Source organism: Cydia strobilella, chromosome 25 (assembly GCF_947568885.1).
Source record: "Cydia strobilella chromosome 25, ilCydStro3.1, whole genome shotgun sequence".
Taxonomy (NCBI): Eukaryota; Metazoa; Arthropoda; class Insecta; order Lepidoptera; family Tortricidae; genus Cydia; species Cydia strobilella.
In genome coordinates this window covers 7,037,829-7,056,926 of record NC_086065.1, presented here as the reverse complement: position 1 = coordinate 7,056,926, position 19,098 = coordinate 7,037,829, and the positions used below count along the sequence as shown (strand labels likewise).

At 38.6% G+C, this 19,098-nt stretch overlaps 1 protein-coding gene, 1 long non-coding RNA gene and 1 other non-coding gene across 3 annotated transcripts in view; 1 reads left to right on the top strand and 2 right to left on the bottom strand.

Annotated features, from left to right (window-relative positions):
* LOC134752936 (uncharacterized) overlaps positions 1-19,098 on the top strand; it is a 160,245-nt gene that overhangs the window by 81,835 nt on the left and 59,312 nt on the right. The window lies entirely within an intron of this gene.
* LOC134752926 (NAD kinase 2, mitochondrial) overlaps positions 1-19,098 on the bottom strand; it is a 33,935-nt gene that overhangs the window by 12,167 nt on the left and 2,670 nt on the right. The window contains exons 2-3 of the mRNA XM_063688709.1: positions 8,028-8,145; positions 2,103-2,267 (exon numbers count right to left, since the gene is read on the bottom strand). Coding sequence (XP_063544779.1) covers positions 2,103-2,267; positions 8,028-8,145 — 283 coding nt within the window. The remainder of the gene's footprint in view (positions 1-2,102; positions 2,268-8,027; positions 8,146-19,098) is intronic.
* On the bottom strand, positions 3,464-3,547 carry Trnal-cag (transfer RNA leucine (anticodon CAG)). The gene has a single exon. It is a non-coding gene; the product is annotated as a tRNA-Leu (tRNA).

Genomic DNA, 19,098 nt, shown 5'->3' with positions numbered 1-19,098 from the left:
CAAACCGGATAAATTGCGTAGTATAAATTGCCCCTCGGTGACGCGTCTATAACTACTTGTATATACTATGTCTATGGTTTAACCGGTTAACCCCGGGTTAGTGGGATGGTGCAAGTAGCGCTAAGTGGGTCAGGGGGCCTAGTCAAGATGCCAATCGTACATCGACAAACGCCAAACAAATGGAAAAAAATGTATCGGGATGACAGATGCTACGAAAAGTCACGTGACTATTTCCATCATAGACATAGTATATACAAGTAGTTATAGACATGAAACCGAGCGAGGGGTAAGAGAAAGACATATTCATGTATTGACAATTTCATGTATGGCAGCATAATCATTTTTCTTTCACTTATAAATTTCGGTATTTCGTCATCGCCTCCTTGCTATGATGCCATAACCCGACCGTGAAAAAATGCCCGGTCGGTGATAAAGACAAAGCATGGCACTATTTTCTCTTTCCTCTTATAGAAATCGCAACACGACTATCTTTCTCTATCAAAGAGCGTCAGGCCCTTGATTTCCATACATTGTTTAGGTTTCAATTGGCGTTTCCTATTAACGACTGTAGTTTTAAAAATAATTAGCTCCATGCATGAATTTATTTTTATTTTTGGATTCATAATTTATATCGTTGGAACACCGGAAATGATAAAAATACTTTTGTAAACCTTAACATTATTTTATTAAAAAACATTTAAAATGTTAAAAAATTTTGAGCGGTTGAAACGCTCATAATTTTTGGCGCGAATTCGACAGAGCGTGATGACGTCACACGTTGGGCGGCCCAACTGACATTTGCTACTAATGACACAAATCTGTCGAACGCGTGACGTCACGTGGCGTTTCGAGCGTTTCGCTCACTAGCTTTTCGCGGGCAAATTTTTGTACTTTTTATTTATAATTTTAAGTAAGTAATTAAATGGTAATTTAAAAACGGAAATGCATTTGTAACATGATATAACGGTAACAAACATCCGAATAAAACATATTTCGTTCGAATATAAACTTCATGCATGAGGCTAATTGGTACACGCTCTTATAAAGTCATGTTCAGATTATTTTACATACTGCTGAGTGTACTATAATGAGATAGTAAAGTACAATATTAATACAATATGACGTATTGTATTAACAATAGACTATCAGGTATTACCAATGATAACCTATCTACATGTCAGTGATAATGTAATATATCATTACAGTATCATAATAGCACGTAAATTGTTTTACAATCAGAAATCACAATGACCAAAATGCCACATTGACTCAAGAAACGGAATTCAAACAAATTGTGGGCTTAGATATAAATTTATTCACATATTTTTTACGTTATACCATATTTACTTCATATATCACCAGTTATGGACAAAGTCCTAATGACAACTTATTTTATAGAAATTAACACGAGGATCTATGCAATTATTTCGCAACAAATAATTTAAACCCGATTTTCAAAGAAAGAAGAAAATCGAAGAAAGGGTTGACTTCATTACTGACTTTATTACCTACTTAGCTTTTGGTTGGCCAATTTAGCACCCTTTTTGAAATTTAAAAAAATATATACAATATTATATTAATATAATCTTTTTTGAGTTTGTATTAGGGTTCCGTACCCAAAGGGTTATAATTAAAACTCCGCTCTCCGTCTGTCCGTCTGTCACCAGGCTGTATCTCATGAACCGTGATAGCTATACAGTTGAAATTTTTACAGATGATGTATTTCTGTTGCCGCTATAACAATAAATACTAAAAACAGATTAAAATAAATATTTAAGTAGGGCTCCCATACAACAAACGTGATTTGTTGCCGTCTTTTACGTAATGGTACGGAAACCTTCGTGCGCGAGTCCGACTCGCACTTGGGCGGTTTTTTTATTACTAAGAACGAAGTGTCCATGACTGGTACCCTGGTCCCTTTCAAATCAATCTAAGAAAAACGGGACGAAACTACAGTGTTGCCAATTTTTTGATTTCTACTCTTTTTTGCCAGACTGTATCAACATGATAGAAATGTATATAGGGTACCAGTCATGGACACTTCGTTCTTAGTAATAAAAAAACCGGTACATAAAGTTTAGAATTATAATAGTACAACTCACCTGCTAGCCATTTCCACTTTTCGTCCCATCTCCCTCAGACTCCTGGCCACACTTTGCTCGAAAGCCTTCTGTTCTCTATGACTTTGAAGCATTGCGTCAAAATCTGAGCCTCGCTTTCGAAGAACAGCTTCCAATTCAGCGTCGGATATGTCCTCCAGACTGTGTCTATAACAAAATGAATATTTTTGTCAAAACAAAAAACAATTAAAAAAGGTGCCGCTGAGTGTACTTTTCATTCAACTGTCACTTGACAGTCTGTCAGTAAGTTGTTGTTAAACAAAAGCTTGTAATGAAAAGCTATAATTTTTGCATCCTTTACTGGCAATTGTTTTGGAACTCTGGAATATTTTTACCTAGAAATACCATATCCTACTTTTTCCAAGAAGTCTAGGTACTAACTACCCACAGGATTCGAGAAAAATATGCAAAATTGGAATGAACATTCACTCTGTGTTCACACTGTTCATTTTTTGTTCATTCGGAGTGCGAGTGAAAGATGCCGAATGAAAATATCCAACACCGTTGGATTATTTATTATTTCACTAATTAATTCGTTTTTAGGGTTCCGTACCCAAAGGGTAAAAACGGGACCCTATTACTAAGACTCCTCTGTCCGTCTGTCTGTCTGTCTGTCTGTCACCAGGCTGTATCTCATGAACCGTGATAGCTAGACAGTTGAAATTTTCACAGATGATGTATTTCTGTTGCCGCTATAACAACAAATACAAAAAACAGTATAAAATAAATATTTAAGTGGGGCTCCCATACAACAAACGTGTTTTTTTTGCCTTTTTTTTGCGTAATGGTACGGAACCCTTCGTGCGCGAGTCCGACTCGAACTTGGCAGGTTTTTCACTTTTGGTTCATTTTGTGTTCAAACGTGTCACTGAGTGAAAAATGAATAATGAAACACGAAAATGAACACAAAATGACCCGTCTAATTTCACCTTTAGATGTTTAACTTTTAAACCTTTCCACAGCGCGTCATCATTGTTATTCACGCTATAATTGTTTGTACATATTTTAGCTTAGTGCGTTTATGACCGTTATCTTACTGCTATTTATAACTTTAAGACGTAAATTTAGATTTGTTTGACCGCTGTCACAAACGCAACAAAATAAAGTCATTTTAAGAAAGTAGGTATATACCGTAAACACATATTTATTTACGCAAATTAATTACAAATAAGAAAATAAAAACTTAAAAGATATTAAAAACTAAATTAAATGATAATACTAAAATTAAAATAAAACTAATGCAAAAATATTTACCTATAAGGCCACTTACTCTTAAAACTCGAAAAATCGCTATGATAAAAAAAAAACGTTTTTTTTTCCTTTCAATAAAAATAAAAAAAGTTTGTCAGAAGTGGGATTCGAACCCACGCCCACAGAAGTGGACTGCGACCTGAACGCAGCGCCTTAGACCGCTCGGCCATCCTGACTTGGCAAACTCCGGCGAAAATAGCGTACGGGATCACAATGACAATCAATCATGAATCTAGTTCTAGTATAACTGGATCGGTCATGAGAGGTGGGGGGAAATTACCGAACGGGATAGTCTTATGTATCTTTCAGTAGAAGTAGCAGAGAAAGCGCTGTTACTGTTTGCCCTTGTCACAGTCTCACATTTTTTTAAATTCCCCACCGTAAATTTAGTATGGTTTTTTTTTATTTATACCACGTCGGTGGCAATCAAGCATACGGCCCGCCTGATGGTAAGCAGTTACCGTAGCCTATGGACGCCTGCAACACCGGAGATATTACACGCGCGTTGCCGACCCTTTAAAAACCTGTACACTCCTTTTTTGAAGAACCCCATACTGTAGCCCCTCGGGAAAACCTCATTCCACAGCCGAAGCGTACGCGGGAGGAAATTCCTCTTATACCGCAGTATGGTTTATGGTGGGCTACATACAAATCTTCTCGACCAATCATATTGTTATTGTCGCATTGCGTATGTTTTGTCCCTCACGGGCGCACGCGTATAGCTGATTCATGTAAATGCTAGGTCTATGCAATCAAAAATTATTTTGTTTACAATTTATATTTCAATAGTAATAAGTAATAAGGTTAAAATAGAAAGATTCCAGAACGTGATACGTAATGTCATGTAACTGATGTATGTGTCAAAGTGACAAAGACCTATATAACTCCGTATAAGATGAATAAAGTCTAAGGAAAAAATGTGCCGCGGAAATCAAGAAAATTGGATTCTCGCACAGATGGCGCTACCACCAATACCAACCTTTGGCCTATTCTCGGCTAGATGGCGTTGACGGTTTCGTTTATTTTAACATATCAGTGAAAGAACTAGAATACTTTGCATGCTTTATATTATACCATCCTCTTTGATCCATTTGCACCAGATTACCTAACTTAAATTCGCTGTATTTTTTTTACTATTATATCTGAAGCTACATAAACTAATAACAGACATAGATATACCTTATGCTATTGTAAGTACAAAGTTTCAGAGCAATCTAGCTAGTCGTTTTAAAATGAGAGCGGAACTACGTTTGTATGGAGAACCGAGCTTGCCGGGGACTCATGTATGCACCCGTTATCACTAAATATACATGTATCAGTGGAATGTTTTCCAGTTAGCACTGGCTTGTGACCCGATATATCAGCGGACCCGGTAAACACGGCGGACAGGAAAATATTAATTATTGATGGATTGATAACCTATCATTCTTGTTTCATGACTGCATTGGTTTCGGACTTTCAAGTCATTGTAAACTCCTATCCATACTCATCATCATCATCTTCCTCGCGTTGACCCGGCATTTTGCCACGGCTCATGAGAGTCTGGGGTCCGCTTGGCAACTAATGCCAAGAATTGGCGTAGGCACTAGTTTTTAAGAAAGCGAATGCCATCTTACCTTCCAACCCAGAGGGGAAACTAGGCCTTGTTGGGATTAGTCCGGATTCCTCACGATGTTTTCCTTCACCGAAAAGCGACTGGTAAATATCAAATGATATTTCGTACATAAGTTCCGAAAATCTCATTGGTTTGAACCCGCGACCTACGGATTGCAAGTCGTACGCTCTTACCGCTAGGCCACCAGCGCTTCCATACTATATATACTATATAATAATATTATAAATGCGAGTCTGTCTGTCTGTGTGTTACCTCTTCACGCTTAAACCGCTAAACAGATTTAGTCAAAATTTGGCATGGAGATAGTTTCAGTCCCGGAGAAGGACATAGGACAGTTTTTATCTCGAAAATCATCCCTTAAGAAAGTCAAAAGCGGGGTGGAATTGAGATAATTAATGAAGTGCCTGATAATTTGTGTAAGCAATTAAGCATATTGTTATTAAGTTTATGCCCTGTTTTTCTGTAACTAACAATAGTAATAATAGGCCGACTAATAAGCCTTTTTGGCCGACTAGTCGCCGACTAATCGCCGACTACTGACTATTCCGAATCTTTAAGTTTAACTTTATAACTTTTTTTTTTTTGCACGAATCAAGACTATTCATTTCTCTCTTTTTAGTTAGTAGTCAAGATCCTAACCGTGACAAAATGTGGCCATTCCCGACTAGTCGGTACATCCCTAGTTCTTACTCTTACTTCACATATTCGTAGCGGGTGACTTTAGACACTATGAGGCATTTGTCCATATGCAGCTTAGGCTGCTCCGTGATGGCGCTGCGAATGGCCCCATTTAGGTGTTTTGATTGAGTTTAGGATAGTAGTATACACTCACTTCTCATATTCGTCGCGGGTGACCTTAGACCTTAAACACTATGAGGCATTTGTCCATATGCAGCTTAGGCTGCTCCGTGATGGCGCTGCGAATGGCCCCATTTAGGTGTTTTGATTTAGTTTAGGATAGTAGTATACACTCACTTCTCATATTCGTAGCGGGTGACCTTAGACACTATGAGGCATTTGTCCATATGCAGCTTAGGCTGCTCCGGGCTGGCGCTGCGAATGGCTCCATTTAGGTGTTTTGATTTAGTTTAGGATAGTAGTATACAATCACTTCTCATATTCGTAGCGGGTGACCTTAGACCTTAGACACTATGAGGCATTTGTCCATATGCAGCTTAGGCTGCTCCGTGATGGCGCTGCGAATGGCCCCATTTAGGTGTTTTGATTTAGTTTAGGATAGTAGTATACACTCACTTCTCATATTCGTAGCGGGTGACCTTAGACACTATGAGGCATTTGTCCATATGCAGCTTAGGCTGCTCCATGCTGGCGCTGCGAATGGCTCCATTTAGGTGTTTTGATTTAGTTTAGGATAGTAGTATACACTCACTTCTCATATTCGTAGCGGGTGACCTTAGACACTATGAGGCATTTGTCCATATGCAGCTTAGGCTGCTCCGTGATGGCGCTGCGAATGGCCCCATTTAGGTGTTTTGATTGAGTTTAGGATAGTAGTATACACTCACTTCTCATATTCGTAGCAGGTGACCTTAGACACTATGAGGCATTTGTCCATATGCAGCTTAGGCTGCTCCGTGCTGGCGCTGCGAATGGCTCCATTTAGGTGTTTTGATTTAGTTTAGGATAGTAGTATACACTCACTTCTCATATTCGTAGCGGGTGACCTTAGACCTTAGACACTATGAGGCATTTGTCCATATGCAGCTTAGGCTGCTCCGTGATGGCGCTGCGAATGGCCCCATTTAGGTGTTTTGATTTAGTTTAGGATAGTAGTATACACTCACTTCTCATATTCGTAGCGGGTGACCTTAGACACTATGAGGCATTTGTCCATATGCAGCTTAGGCTGCTCCGTGCTGGCGCTGCGAATGGCTCCATTTAGGTGTTTTGATTTAGTTTAGGATAGTAGTATACACTCACTTCTCATATTCGTAGCGGGTGACCTTAGACACTATGAGGCATTTGTCCATATGCAGCTTAGGCTGCTCCGTGCTGGCGCTGCGAATGGACCCATTTAGGTGTTTTGATTGAGTTTAGGATAGTAGTATACACTCACTTCTCATATTCGTAGCGGGTGACCTTAGACACTATGAGGCATTTGTCCATATGCAGCTTAGGCTGCTCCGGGCTGGCGCTGCGAATGGCTCCATTTAGGTGTTTTGATTTAGTTTAGGATAGTAGTATACAATCACTTCTCATATTCGTAGCGGGTGACCTTAGACCTTAGACACTATGAGGCATTTGTCCATATGCAGCTTAGGCTGCTCCGTGATGGCGCTGCGAATGGCCCCATTTAGGTGTTTTGATTTAGTTTAGGATAGTAGTATACACTCACTTCTCATATTCGTAGCGGGTGACCTTAGACACTATGAGGCATTTGTCCATATGCAGCTTAGGCTGCTCCGTGCTGGCGCTGCGAATGGCTCCATTTAGGTGTTTTGATTTAGTTTAGGATAGTAGTATACACTCACTTCTCATATTCGTAGCGGGTGACCTTAGACACTATGAGGCATTTGTCCATATGCAGCTTAGGCTGCTCCGTGATGGCGCTGCGAATGGCCCCATTTAGGTGTTTTGATTGAGTTTAGGATAGTAGTATACACTCACTTCTCATATTCGTAGCGGGTGACCTTAGACACTATGAGGCATTTGTCCATATGCAGCTTAGGCTGCTCCGTGCTGGCGCTGCGAATGGCTCCATTTAGGTGTTTTGATTTAGTTTAGGATAGTAGTATACACTCACTTCTCATATTCGTAGCGGGTGACCTTAGACCTTAGACACTATGAGGCATTTGTCCATATGCAGCTTAGGCTGCTCCGTGATGGCGCTGCGAATGGCCCCATTTAGGTGTTTTGATTTAGTTTAGGATAGTAGTATACACTCACTTCTCATATTCGTAGCGGGTGACCTTAGACACTGAGGCATTTGTCCATATGCAGCTTAGGCTGCTCCGTGCTGGCGCTGCGAATGGCTCCATTTAGGTGTTTTGATTTAGTTTAGGATAGTAGTATACACTCACTTCTCATATTCGTAGCGGGTGACCTTAGACACTATGAGGCATTTGTCCATATGCAGCTTAGGCTGCTCCGTGCTGGCGCTGCGAATGGCCCCATTTAGGTGTTTTGATTTCCGCAAACCTGGAAAGATTATTAAATACAGATCAGCTAAATAAGTAAATACATATATTAATTAAATGGAGTTTCAAGAACAAGTCGTGTCACGTAATAGTAGTTTATGTGACTGCTACATAATGAAAGGCATTAAAATACGAGTGTGGGTTTATGAAACGAATGAAATGAGTTACATAAAAGGATCACACGAGTGTTTTAATGCCTAATTATGTACAGTTACATAAATTACTATTATGTGACGAATGTAAGAACTAGAAGAAGAAATTAATGTAAAAACTTCACTTCGCTCGCTCGTTCGATAATTATGTTTAAATAATTATAAAAGTTCAAGTTCAAATATACTTTATCCATGTAGGCCTAGCAACAAGCACTTATGAATGGTGAATAATATATATATATATATTATCATAAGCTAATTATCAGAGCAAATTATTAAAGGATTTTATTTAGGTATAAGTTGAATATTTATCGTAAAGTATACATATCCAATCAAGCATTATATCTATATCAGAAACGTGTATTTTATTAAATACCGTAAGATAACATTGATAACTGCGATACAAACAAGGTCTCGGTGACCCATTGACCGTCTGTTTCCTCTTCGCGATTATCAGAGAGGAATACTCCATGGAAGTTTATTGTTAGATAATATTTATTTATACCTAATACGTATAATTATACACTGAAATAGATGTCATATACTATTTAAAAAACCGGCCAAGTGCGAGTTAATTTTTAGCTCAAAAGTTGACTTTAAAAAAAATTTTTTTTTAGGGCACTATACATCAGGGCAAAGGGAGCTGTTAACGCCTCGTCTTTGTTCGGACATCTTCGGGAACCGTCGCCGACGCAATGCATGGTGCGGGGCGCGGGGCAGCGGGGCCGGCAACGGCCATTCACTCAGCAATCTTGCGACGGACGGTCGAGCCCGTCCGCTTACCGGGACATTATAACACCTCTATATCACCAAGTTTTATTATACGTGCATGTACTGGACTATGAGTGTCATTTAGCTCACCTCATCCACGACCCCGAGAACTTCTCGTCCACCCCTACATGCGTGGACATTTGGCGACCGTGACAGGACGGAAGGACATTTCTCGAACGGTATTAGACTAATATTATTAGTACACGAACTGTCGCAAATTGACGCTCTCGAGCACTCACTAAGACTCAAATGGCAGTGGGCAGGTCACATCGCGAGTATGCCAGATGAAAAATGGACAAAACGAGTAACTACTTGGAAGGGACCAAGTGGGAAACGAGGAGCTGGGCGTCCCCGCGCCCGCTGGGCAGACGATTTAGAGAGAGTGTCGAGCAACTGGCTCACAGAGGCACAAGACCGAGTACGGTGGAAGAGGTTGGAGGAGGCCTATACCCGGAAGGGCTCCTAACACTTTACTAGATTAGTAACAAATAATATTTAGTTTAGAAATAATTTGTATATTTAAGTGGTTAAGGAATAAAAAGGCTTTTTATTTTATTTATTTTATTACACGAACTGTCAGATCGTATGGGTTACCATGGCTACACACTAATAATATTAGTCTAATACCAATCGAGAAATGGGCCCCAGCTACAAGCTTTACAGCTTTAGCAGTTAATAGTTATTTTCCCCTCACTAGCTCGGAAAGCCGTCTTTTATCCTTTAAAACAAGCGGGGAAAAACGCATTTTATCCACTAGTGGGGAAAGTAATTTGACCTTGGATGGAGCGTGTTTAAGTAGCTTTTGACAGATAACAAAACTTAAAACGCTCACAATAATGGTTCGTTCGATATTAATTATTAATTAATAAATGGTTTGAGAATTTAATAAAAAATACCAAATTTAGCTTTATTTAATGATTTTAAGTTATAAATTCCATAAGAAACATTTGTTTTTTTAAATGATGTTGAATGTAATTCTAAACGCACAAGTTGAGTCGAGGCAATTTCAAAACGCATCGTTAGAAATGTCAACATTGTCAACAAAAAATTTCTCACCGACTCGGACACGTAAAAATACACAACTTCCAGAGTTTTCTGTTATAATATCATATTATCGTAAAAAATGAGTGATTCCAGTGATGAAGATGATCTAACGCCTGTGGATGTTGCACTTTCCTCGCTATAGTGAGGAGAAAAGTTTTGTGTTACACACGGGTACAAATGTATTTTACTTCTCGTGTGTTTAAACACTCGCTACGCTCAGGATTCTATTTTAGAACCACTCGCTTCGCTTGTGGTTCAACTATAGAATCCTTTCGCTTGCTCGTGTTTCAATTCCACACTCGCGGGTAAAATACAACTTTGCACCCTTGTATAACAAATAACTATTGTTTTACAAGGGGGCAAAGTTGTTGTTTAATCCCTCGAGCATAATGTTACCCGAGCAAGCGAAATACTCGAATAATTGTATTATTAAATATTTATCATTCAAAATCACCACTCAAAAGTCAATTATACTATAGTCTGCATCTTCTCAAATGATTTTTACGCCTAAGACGGTAATCTGTTAAACAAAAGTTATTGTTCCTTTTGATTGAGCGGTCGGCCATTGTGTGCCATTGAGTCTGAGCGCATGATAGGGCACGTGCCATTGTCAGACACAATGGCACACATAGGCGTCGGCCAAAGGAACAATGGCTTCTGTTAAACAGATAACCGTCACAATGAGCAAATGAACGCTTACTTACGCGCACCAAAAATATGAAAGTTAAGTTTTGTCACAGAATAGGTAACAGTATTATCATACAGAACGGCCACGCACCGCCCCGCCCCGACTCGAATTACCTCGCACTGCGACACTAGATTGACGGCCGTTTGCCGGCCGCTCAGTACTATTTTTAAGCAACTTACTCACACTATGACGCATGAGGCGTGTACTGACGTGCCGTTCACACATATAAACTCAAGTGATTTTTGATGTATAGCGTGTCCGCCCTGTGGTTTTGTCCTAGACTCGAGGTTGCTGCGCACTCCGCTGGTAATCAAGGCATAAGCCTTTATAACAGGGGCCCATTTCTCGAACGATATTAGTCTAATATTATTGGTGTGTTGCCATGGTAACCCATACGACTTGACAGTCCGCGGACTAATAATATTAGTCTAATATCGTTCGAGAATCTGCCCAGATTGCCTACTGAACTAAAAATCATTACGAAATTACGGATCACTCGGTGTTTCATGGGGAATTGAAAAGATTTTTATTGAGAGGTTGCTTTTACACCGTGGATGAAATTTTTAATAATGTTTAAGATTAAGGCTTATTTTATTATAATCTTTACATCTCATTAAGTTTTTAATAATTATAATTTAAGTTTTAAGGCATGTATTTCAAACACAATACCTGTACTGTTTTTTTGAATAAATATATGACTATGACAGATTTAATACGTACTTAGCCAGCAATTGCCTTCTTTTCCAACTCGACAAGGTAATATGCTTTATGTTGTTATGTGTGAATATGTGCAATTATAATGCAAGGTAAAGAAAACACATACACACATATTTACATTAGTATGTTATCTATCATGTGTTATTTTAACTTATTTAAATATTTACCCGTAGATACAGTATGACAATTGACAATATATTCAACCTCTGTGTATGTAATGTAAATATACACAGAGCTATATAAACACCATTTATACAAATTCGTAAGGCGTAGCTTTATTTGACGTTCATAAGCTTTACGCCTACTTGAATAACAAAGTTAATAAACTATTTTATCTGACTCTACCTCCCACTTGCAAAACCGCGGTTCTAGTCCTCTTAGGTCGAAATGAGGTCTAAAGTCTAAGATAATATACCTAATGTAAATAAGATGTTTTTGTTATAATCTGCACTTGAATAAAGGTGAACCAGACAGTGGTGACGTCATTTAATATATGTATACACTGTTTATAAACATTATTTTATTTAGTCTTTATTGCACAAAAGAAAAACTTATCGTACAAAAGGTGCACAAACAAACAAAAGCATTCTCTACATTCTACAACATTAATTATACAAAGATAAAGGATTAGTTAAGCCCGGTTCACATTTGTCTGTCGTGCGTCACGACACGACACAACACGACACGTCAGACAAATGTGAACCGGGCTTAATTCAGATCACTGAACATAACAGTTCCACTTCACAACATGGTGCTTTCAATGAGCAAATTGCATCACAAATCATAATAGGGAATATTACGCGAAATTCTGCGTAGAGTGCGCCACTATATAAATACTATATAAATTTAAAAAATGCATATATTCCGTTTTGTTGAGAGAAAATGAAATTTAATAACTACAAAATCAGTTACTGCTTGAATTTTAATTATTCTTGTAACTTACATTTAATTTCAGTAGGTACCGGTAATAATTCGTTTGTTAGATAGGTATATATACATGATAAACATCCTATTACAATTTATCTAAGTAAGTATTTAATACATCATAACTTTTTCAAGCTATGTGCTCCTGGGTGCCAGGGAAATGCAATTAGTTGTACCTACGTTATATAGGTAGGAATATACCCTTCTAAATTCTAATTCCTACTTATTCTATTAGTTATAAAACTTCAGGTCCAGGTGCTTATTCTGTGGATTTTGGCTGATGTCTGACTTGTTTCATGTTTTTGTATCAGAATTAGATTAAGTGAAATTAAAATAATTTTAAGAAGTAAATTAAACTATATTACTTAAATATTTTACAACCAATATGTAGTACTTCTAGCGCAGCGAGCATTTGTGTTTATGTAATGTACATTCTCGTGTTTTGTTATTTTTTTTTTGTTATTTTTTAATCGTTACATAATGTAACTCAATGGATGACTGTTATTGGCCTTGTTTTATGTAAACATAATTATGTCTTAGTTATATTTACGGCTGTTGTTATCCTTAATACCAATTAAAAAAAAATATCACAAACTGAGGGTCTATCGCGAAACTAGAAAATGGAAATTTCGTTATCTAACATCTCTGTCACTTGCATATTCGAGCGATAAGGAGGCAGATATCGAAATTTCGGATTCGCGTTTCCCGGTAGATCCTCTGTAAACAAACCGCCTTGATGCATCAATGTCATATTTTATTAACAGGGGGTATTACTGCAATGTGCTGCCACCAGAGTGCAGCAGTAGCCCGATTAGTAAACCATAGAGTAACTTATACATACTGTGCCTATGTATGGTTTTGCCTTTAACAGTTTTTTGTCAAGTTTTCTAAGATAATAAAATATGACATTGATGCATCAAGGCTGTTTGTTTGCAGAGAACCTACCGGGAAACGCGAATCCGAAATTTCGCTATCTGCCTCTTTATCGGTCGAATATGCAAGAGCGACAGAGATGTTAGATAACGAAATTTCGATTTTTTTTGTTTTGTGATAGACCCTCAGATTGTGGTAGTGGCGCCCCTGCGCAGAGTTTTGCGTAATATTCCCTACTCTGAAAACTTGTCAAAAAACTGTTAACGGCATAGTATGTATAAGTTATTCTATGGTTTACTAAAAAGGCTAGTGCTGCACTCTGGTGGTAGAACATTGCAGTAATATCCCATATTCAAATTAATGCATTCTTCAAACGTACAGTAAAAAAAGTACCCGGAAAGAAACGAACGATTGGGCGGCTTCATCTCGCAGCGTGCTACGAAACTCGTAAAGATAAAGATAGATTATATTTCAAGTAGACATATTACAGTTCGCTTACGTCGAATAAAGCTACAAGCTAATAATACGAAGAAACTCTTAAATTAAGGTCCAGCCGTGCCCAGCAGTATATTCTATAACTATACGCTATATTAGCGACACAATGAACAATCATTGTAGGCGGAGGTGGTCTATAAGTACATTGTTAAAAGTTACAACGAATATTTGTAGTAATTATAAACTTGTTAAAAAATTACTTTTTTTTTTATACTACGTCGGTGGTGGTCCGAGACGTGCGTTTTTGGACCAAGCCAAAGAGAAAATCAACGTAGTGACGTATCAGGAGCTCAAAACAGCGGCAGAAGGAAGAACGGAGTGGCGGTTACTCCACCGACAAGAGCCAGGCTCTTAAGAGTTATGATGATGACGTCGGTGGCAAACAAGCATACGGCCCGCCTGATGTTAAGCAGTCTCCATAACCTATGTACGCCTGCAACTCCAGAGGAGTTACATGCGCGTTGCCGACCCTAACACTCCTCTCCCTCGAGCTCTGGCAACCTTACTCACCGGCAGGAACACAACACTATTAGTAGGGTCTAGTGTTATTTGGCTGCGGTTTTCTGTAAGGTGGAGGTACCTCCCCAGTTGGGCTCCGCTCTAGATCTGGAATGACATCCGCTGTCCTCTGCCCTACCACACAAAGCGAGATGTCATTCACAGTGCCCATACCTCTCTTTTGGACGTAGTTTAAGGACATACCCGGGTCCAAAACTGGTCATGTAGACCCCTAAACATCACATATTCTCAATAATCAAGTATAGGTAATAAAATAATCGAGTGCGCCGACTTCTGGCCGAAGGGTGTCGGGGCAAACTGCTGAATCCGACACAAGACCAGACGATTCAACGTAGCCACGCCGTTTTGTCGTGTTTAGTTTTAAGTTTATAATAATACATATATCTAATCTATCTATCTATCTTTAATTGTAATCACACAATTGAAACTGATCATAAATTGTAAATTGTATAATAATTTGTATAAAGTATATTAATTAAGTTAAGTACAGCTTGTTAAGTACCCTATTTCCTAATGGAAGAGCGGGCTCTCCCGTCACAAGTATTGTTTTACTTAATGGGAGACTCCAGCCTTTTATGTAAAGTGTATCATAATGTTAAACCAAAATAAACTATTTGTATTTGTATATATGTATCACTAGACTTATATTGACCGGGAACCGTGATCACGAAAAACGTGATGTGACGTGATCGTGAAAAGGTAATCACGTCCTATATCCCGGTCAATATAAGTCTAGTGAAACTAACCGTGAATCATTCAAAACTCATATATGTATGTTAGTCTGTATTTGTAATATGGGCCTTGTTGCCCGATTCAAATTTTAAATAAATAATATAAATAAATAATGTACCAAATATGAAAATATTAGGTACAAGATATTAAAATTAATAAATAGCAGCTCCGTTAGCTGTAGACCTCGCGAACCTAACTTAAAACTGAATAAATGTATGGTTCCGACGTTTTGAAAATTTTCCAAAAACTGAATAGACAAAAAAACGGGTTCCCCTCACCTGACAGAATATTATTTGTCAGAAATATGGCAGAAAACTTTTAGTTGAATGATACTTTCGCATGTTTATTATCAATCGCTGCTTTCGCAAAACTACCTTATATACTTGCCATAATAGTCATTTTGCATAATATTCATTTGGCAGAATTTTCGAAGTGTGTTATTAGGTTAGGGTTTTCTGCCAAATAATATTATGCGAAAAGAAATTCTGCAAAGTAATATTATGCGAAAAGCAGTATGCCAAAAGTATATCTACCAAACGATATTTCTATTTTCTACCAAGTAATATTATGCAATACAGAATATGTCAAAACACTTTCTGCAACACAATAGGGAACCCAAAAAAACATCTATTTAATCATCGAACCTGCTCACAAAATTTCACGAGAATCGGTTAATTGCGACCCGTAGAGAACAACCAGACATACGAAAGCATTTTTGCCCAAGCTGAAACGGAGAGCTTCGCTGACGCTCGGTCAGTAAAACAATATGGAAATATTACAAAACAATAATACATACCCTTGTATACACCTTCCATAATGATGGACAAAAAAACAATTCAGAAAAATAAGTCGTAAACAAACTTTCACTGTGTTACTGATAACGCTAATTACTTCGACGATGTGCTCACTCTGAAGATCCGAAAAATAATGACCTGTTCATTTCATCTGGAAACTATATATTAGCCGCGACCACGACCAGTGAACCTGTGTCGAAAGTCGAAACGTCGGTTAATAAAGGTAACAAAATAAATTCGCGACAGACCCGATTGTAAATATGATTTAACTATACACGGTGGCTAAAAAAAAGTACATTTCCTTTGCCAGGGAGGTTTTGGGATTATACTGAGCAACTTTTACTATGGGACCAACCCCGAAATCGCGAACAAAATTTGGCTGTTTCATACATTTTGGCTGGTTCATTTTCTATGGGAGGGTAATTTTTTTTCGCGATTTCGTGGTTGGTCCCATAAGAAAAGTTGCTCAGTATAATCCCAAAACCTCCCTGGCAACGGGAATGCACTTATTTTTTAGCCATCCTGTATATTGTTTTGGAAGCACCTCGGTAGGTATGGCTACCAATGGCTACTAAGTGATTTGGCATAGCCTCCTAAGGCTTACTGTCCTACCTATAGTACTTATTAAATTCAATAAAATTATCATGTTCAATTGGAACAGAGCTACATTTCTTTTGTTTCGGTCAATTTGAAGACAAAACAAAATTATCTCTATTTTCTACCCTTGTTCGGTTCAAATTATACTGGCAAATTTTTGATTTTTTTCCTATATGGCTGGGCCTTAGGAGTAATTAGGAGTCAAATAACAAGATGTATCTTGTTATATATCGTCTCGAGCAGTGGCAGGGAGTATGCAGTGAAACACCTTAAGGGGATCCCATGCCCCAATGACCTTCGATTTGAATCCCTTAGTTTTCTAATGTTTTTTGTAGCTTATCATATTAACAGCAACGGATTTCAGCAATATAGTATCCCATATTTACTTCAAAGTTCATTGTTTTCGAAATATTTGGCATCAAAGTTGAACAATTTTAGGCCAAAAAACTGGTTTTCTGGCCATAACTTTTGTCTTAATTAGTTTAAAATTAAAACCTTAGACAAATTTTTAGAGACGTCTAAGACGAACCCAAATATGTAGATTTCGTATAAGTAAGATCTTTCACAGCAATCGAGATACGAAAAAAGTGTTTTTTTAGACAATGTTTAAAACAATCATAAATAAATAAGTATTAATTTTTTTCACAATCCGGTCGACAAAAATGGAGATAAAAGATTGAAGAACCGATAGCCGCTTGTCTTATAATTCTATATGTAGTGCTTTAAAAGTAGGAGACACGATTCAAAACTTGTCAAAAATCGATGAAAACCTCAGGTAGCCCCTTAAGCGTGATAGTATAAGAACGTATATTCTCTAAATGCTCGCCTATATATACACGTTAGGTTGCGCTGACACAAGCAATATGCGTTTATGTCGCAATAAACCAAATCGTTACTGCTAAACACGGAAAGTGGACATTTGCCACATTACAGGAGGATAAACCCATCATTGGCCACAGCATCTTGACATAATAATGTCCTCCTCGCCGTGTTCGACGACGGCGACTCCGTTTTTAATGGGGAACATGGAACGCTCTAATGTGGCTTGCGAAGCCAAACTTGGTTTTGAAGATGCGATTGCATGGTACGCAATGGAGCTGGCCGGCTGAGTTGTAGGTGTAGGTATACGAAGGCTTCGGCCGCGTCTTACGGAGATGGCGCTTAGCATACAAATCTTCTAAGCGCCGCTGCTCGTATTGCTCTACACTTTTATGAACAGTTGCGCGCCATGCCGTTCTACTCATCGCGCTTTCCTCCCAGGAATCGCTCGGTATACCGCAAGTGGATAGGTGACGCTTGAGGACGTCTTTATGGCGCAAGTACTGACCCCCCTGTTTCCTTTTTCCGCTAGAGAGCTCTGAATAGAATACAGCTTTGACATATGATTGTTGCAGCGACAGTTTATTATAAAGAAGAGGTATGTGCGCCGTCGGAGATCGGAGGTGCGGCACATCTTTTCCTGTGGCTGTAAAGTCCAATCGCAGCACACTTTCTGCCACAAAGATCGCAGGAGGATAAACTATCAAGTCAACGCTGAGTTCCTAGACGTATGGTCTTGAACGCAGGTAGGACTTAAGATAACTGACCCCTACAGATCTACTGTAGCTATAATTTGATCATTGTTTACATTTGCACAACATAAACATGACTGACACTAATGATGTTAGGGTTTATCATTTGTGACCTAGCGCTAATAAATAATTGCGCAGTGTGCTATTGCAACAGCTTGTACTATGCGTGTTACGCAGCGTACTACGTAGGCGAACGACACGCGAACGCGAAGTGAAGCGAAGTGAGAAGTATAGAAGTGTCCTACAGTCTACAGCCTACAGCCAGCAGCAGAAGTTGCTAAGCGGGCGTGGTGTTCAAAATTACCTTGACACGCTCTTATTCTCTTAACAATAAAGTGGCGTACGTTACGAGTACGTTGAGAATTTTTCTAAATCTTTTAAGATGATGTGTGTCGCCGCTAAAGCCGATTACTTGTCGTTGTTGTATTACATTTTCAGACATGTCTCGCGCGCGCTGCCTCGACCGAGGCACTACCACAGAATAACTAATAGTACCACCGTACAGAAAATTCACTCCTTCACAAAAGTCAGATTTAGGTATAAAATTATACCTATACTCGCCGCCTGCAAGCAAAATTGAAACTTATAACCGCGCACGAACCGTGAATCTTCTTTGCGCGCCGCAGATTTATGACCGAGCTGTGAGTGTCGGCACGGGGTTGTCACTTGACAAGTTTTTGTACCTATACCTACTGATTTATTATATTTAAGATAAATATGTAGGAATTACAAACGTTGATTCTGTAAAAATATTTTTTTATCCGGAAGTAGTATGTCTGATTCTCACGGAAGTAGGTATGCCACAGAAGTACTTATTCCTTTGAAAATATGTCGGTCAATATAGTCCGGAATTTAAAAAATATATATATTTCTGCTTCCTTGTTCTTCCGTTTATTAAGACATCCGTAAACAGAACAATATCTATAGATTTAGGTTTCGAAGGCATTATGTATTTTCAATTTTGCGCGAGTCGAGCGACAGCCCATTGCCATACGCCTGCCCGGGAGGCGCGCCGGCCAAATGTACCTAAACTGCGAAGTGACACCCCCCTGGCACTACACTGGCCGTTTTGTGCGG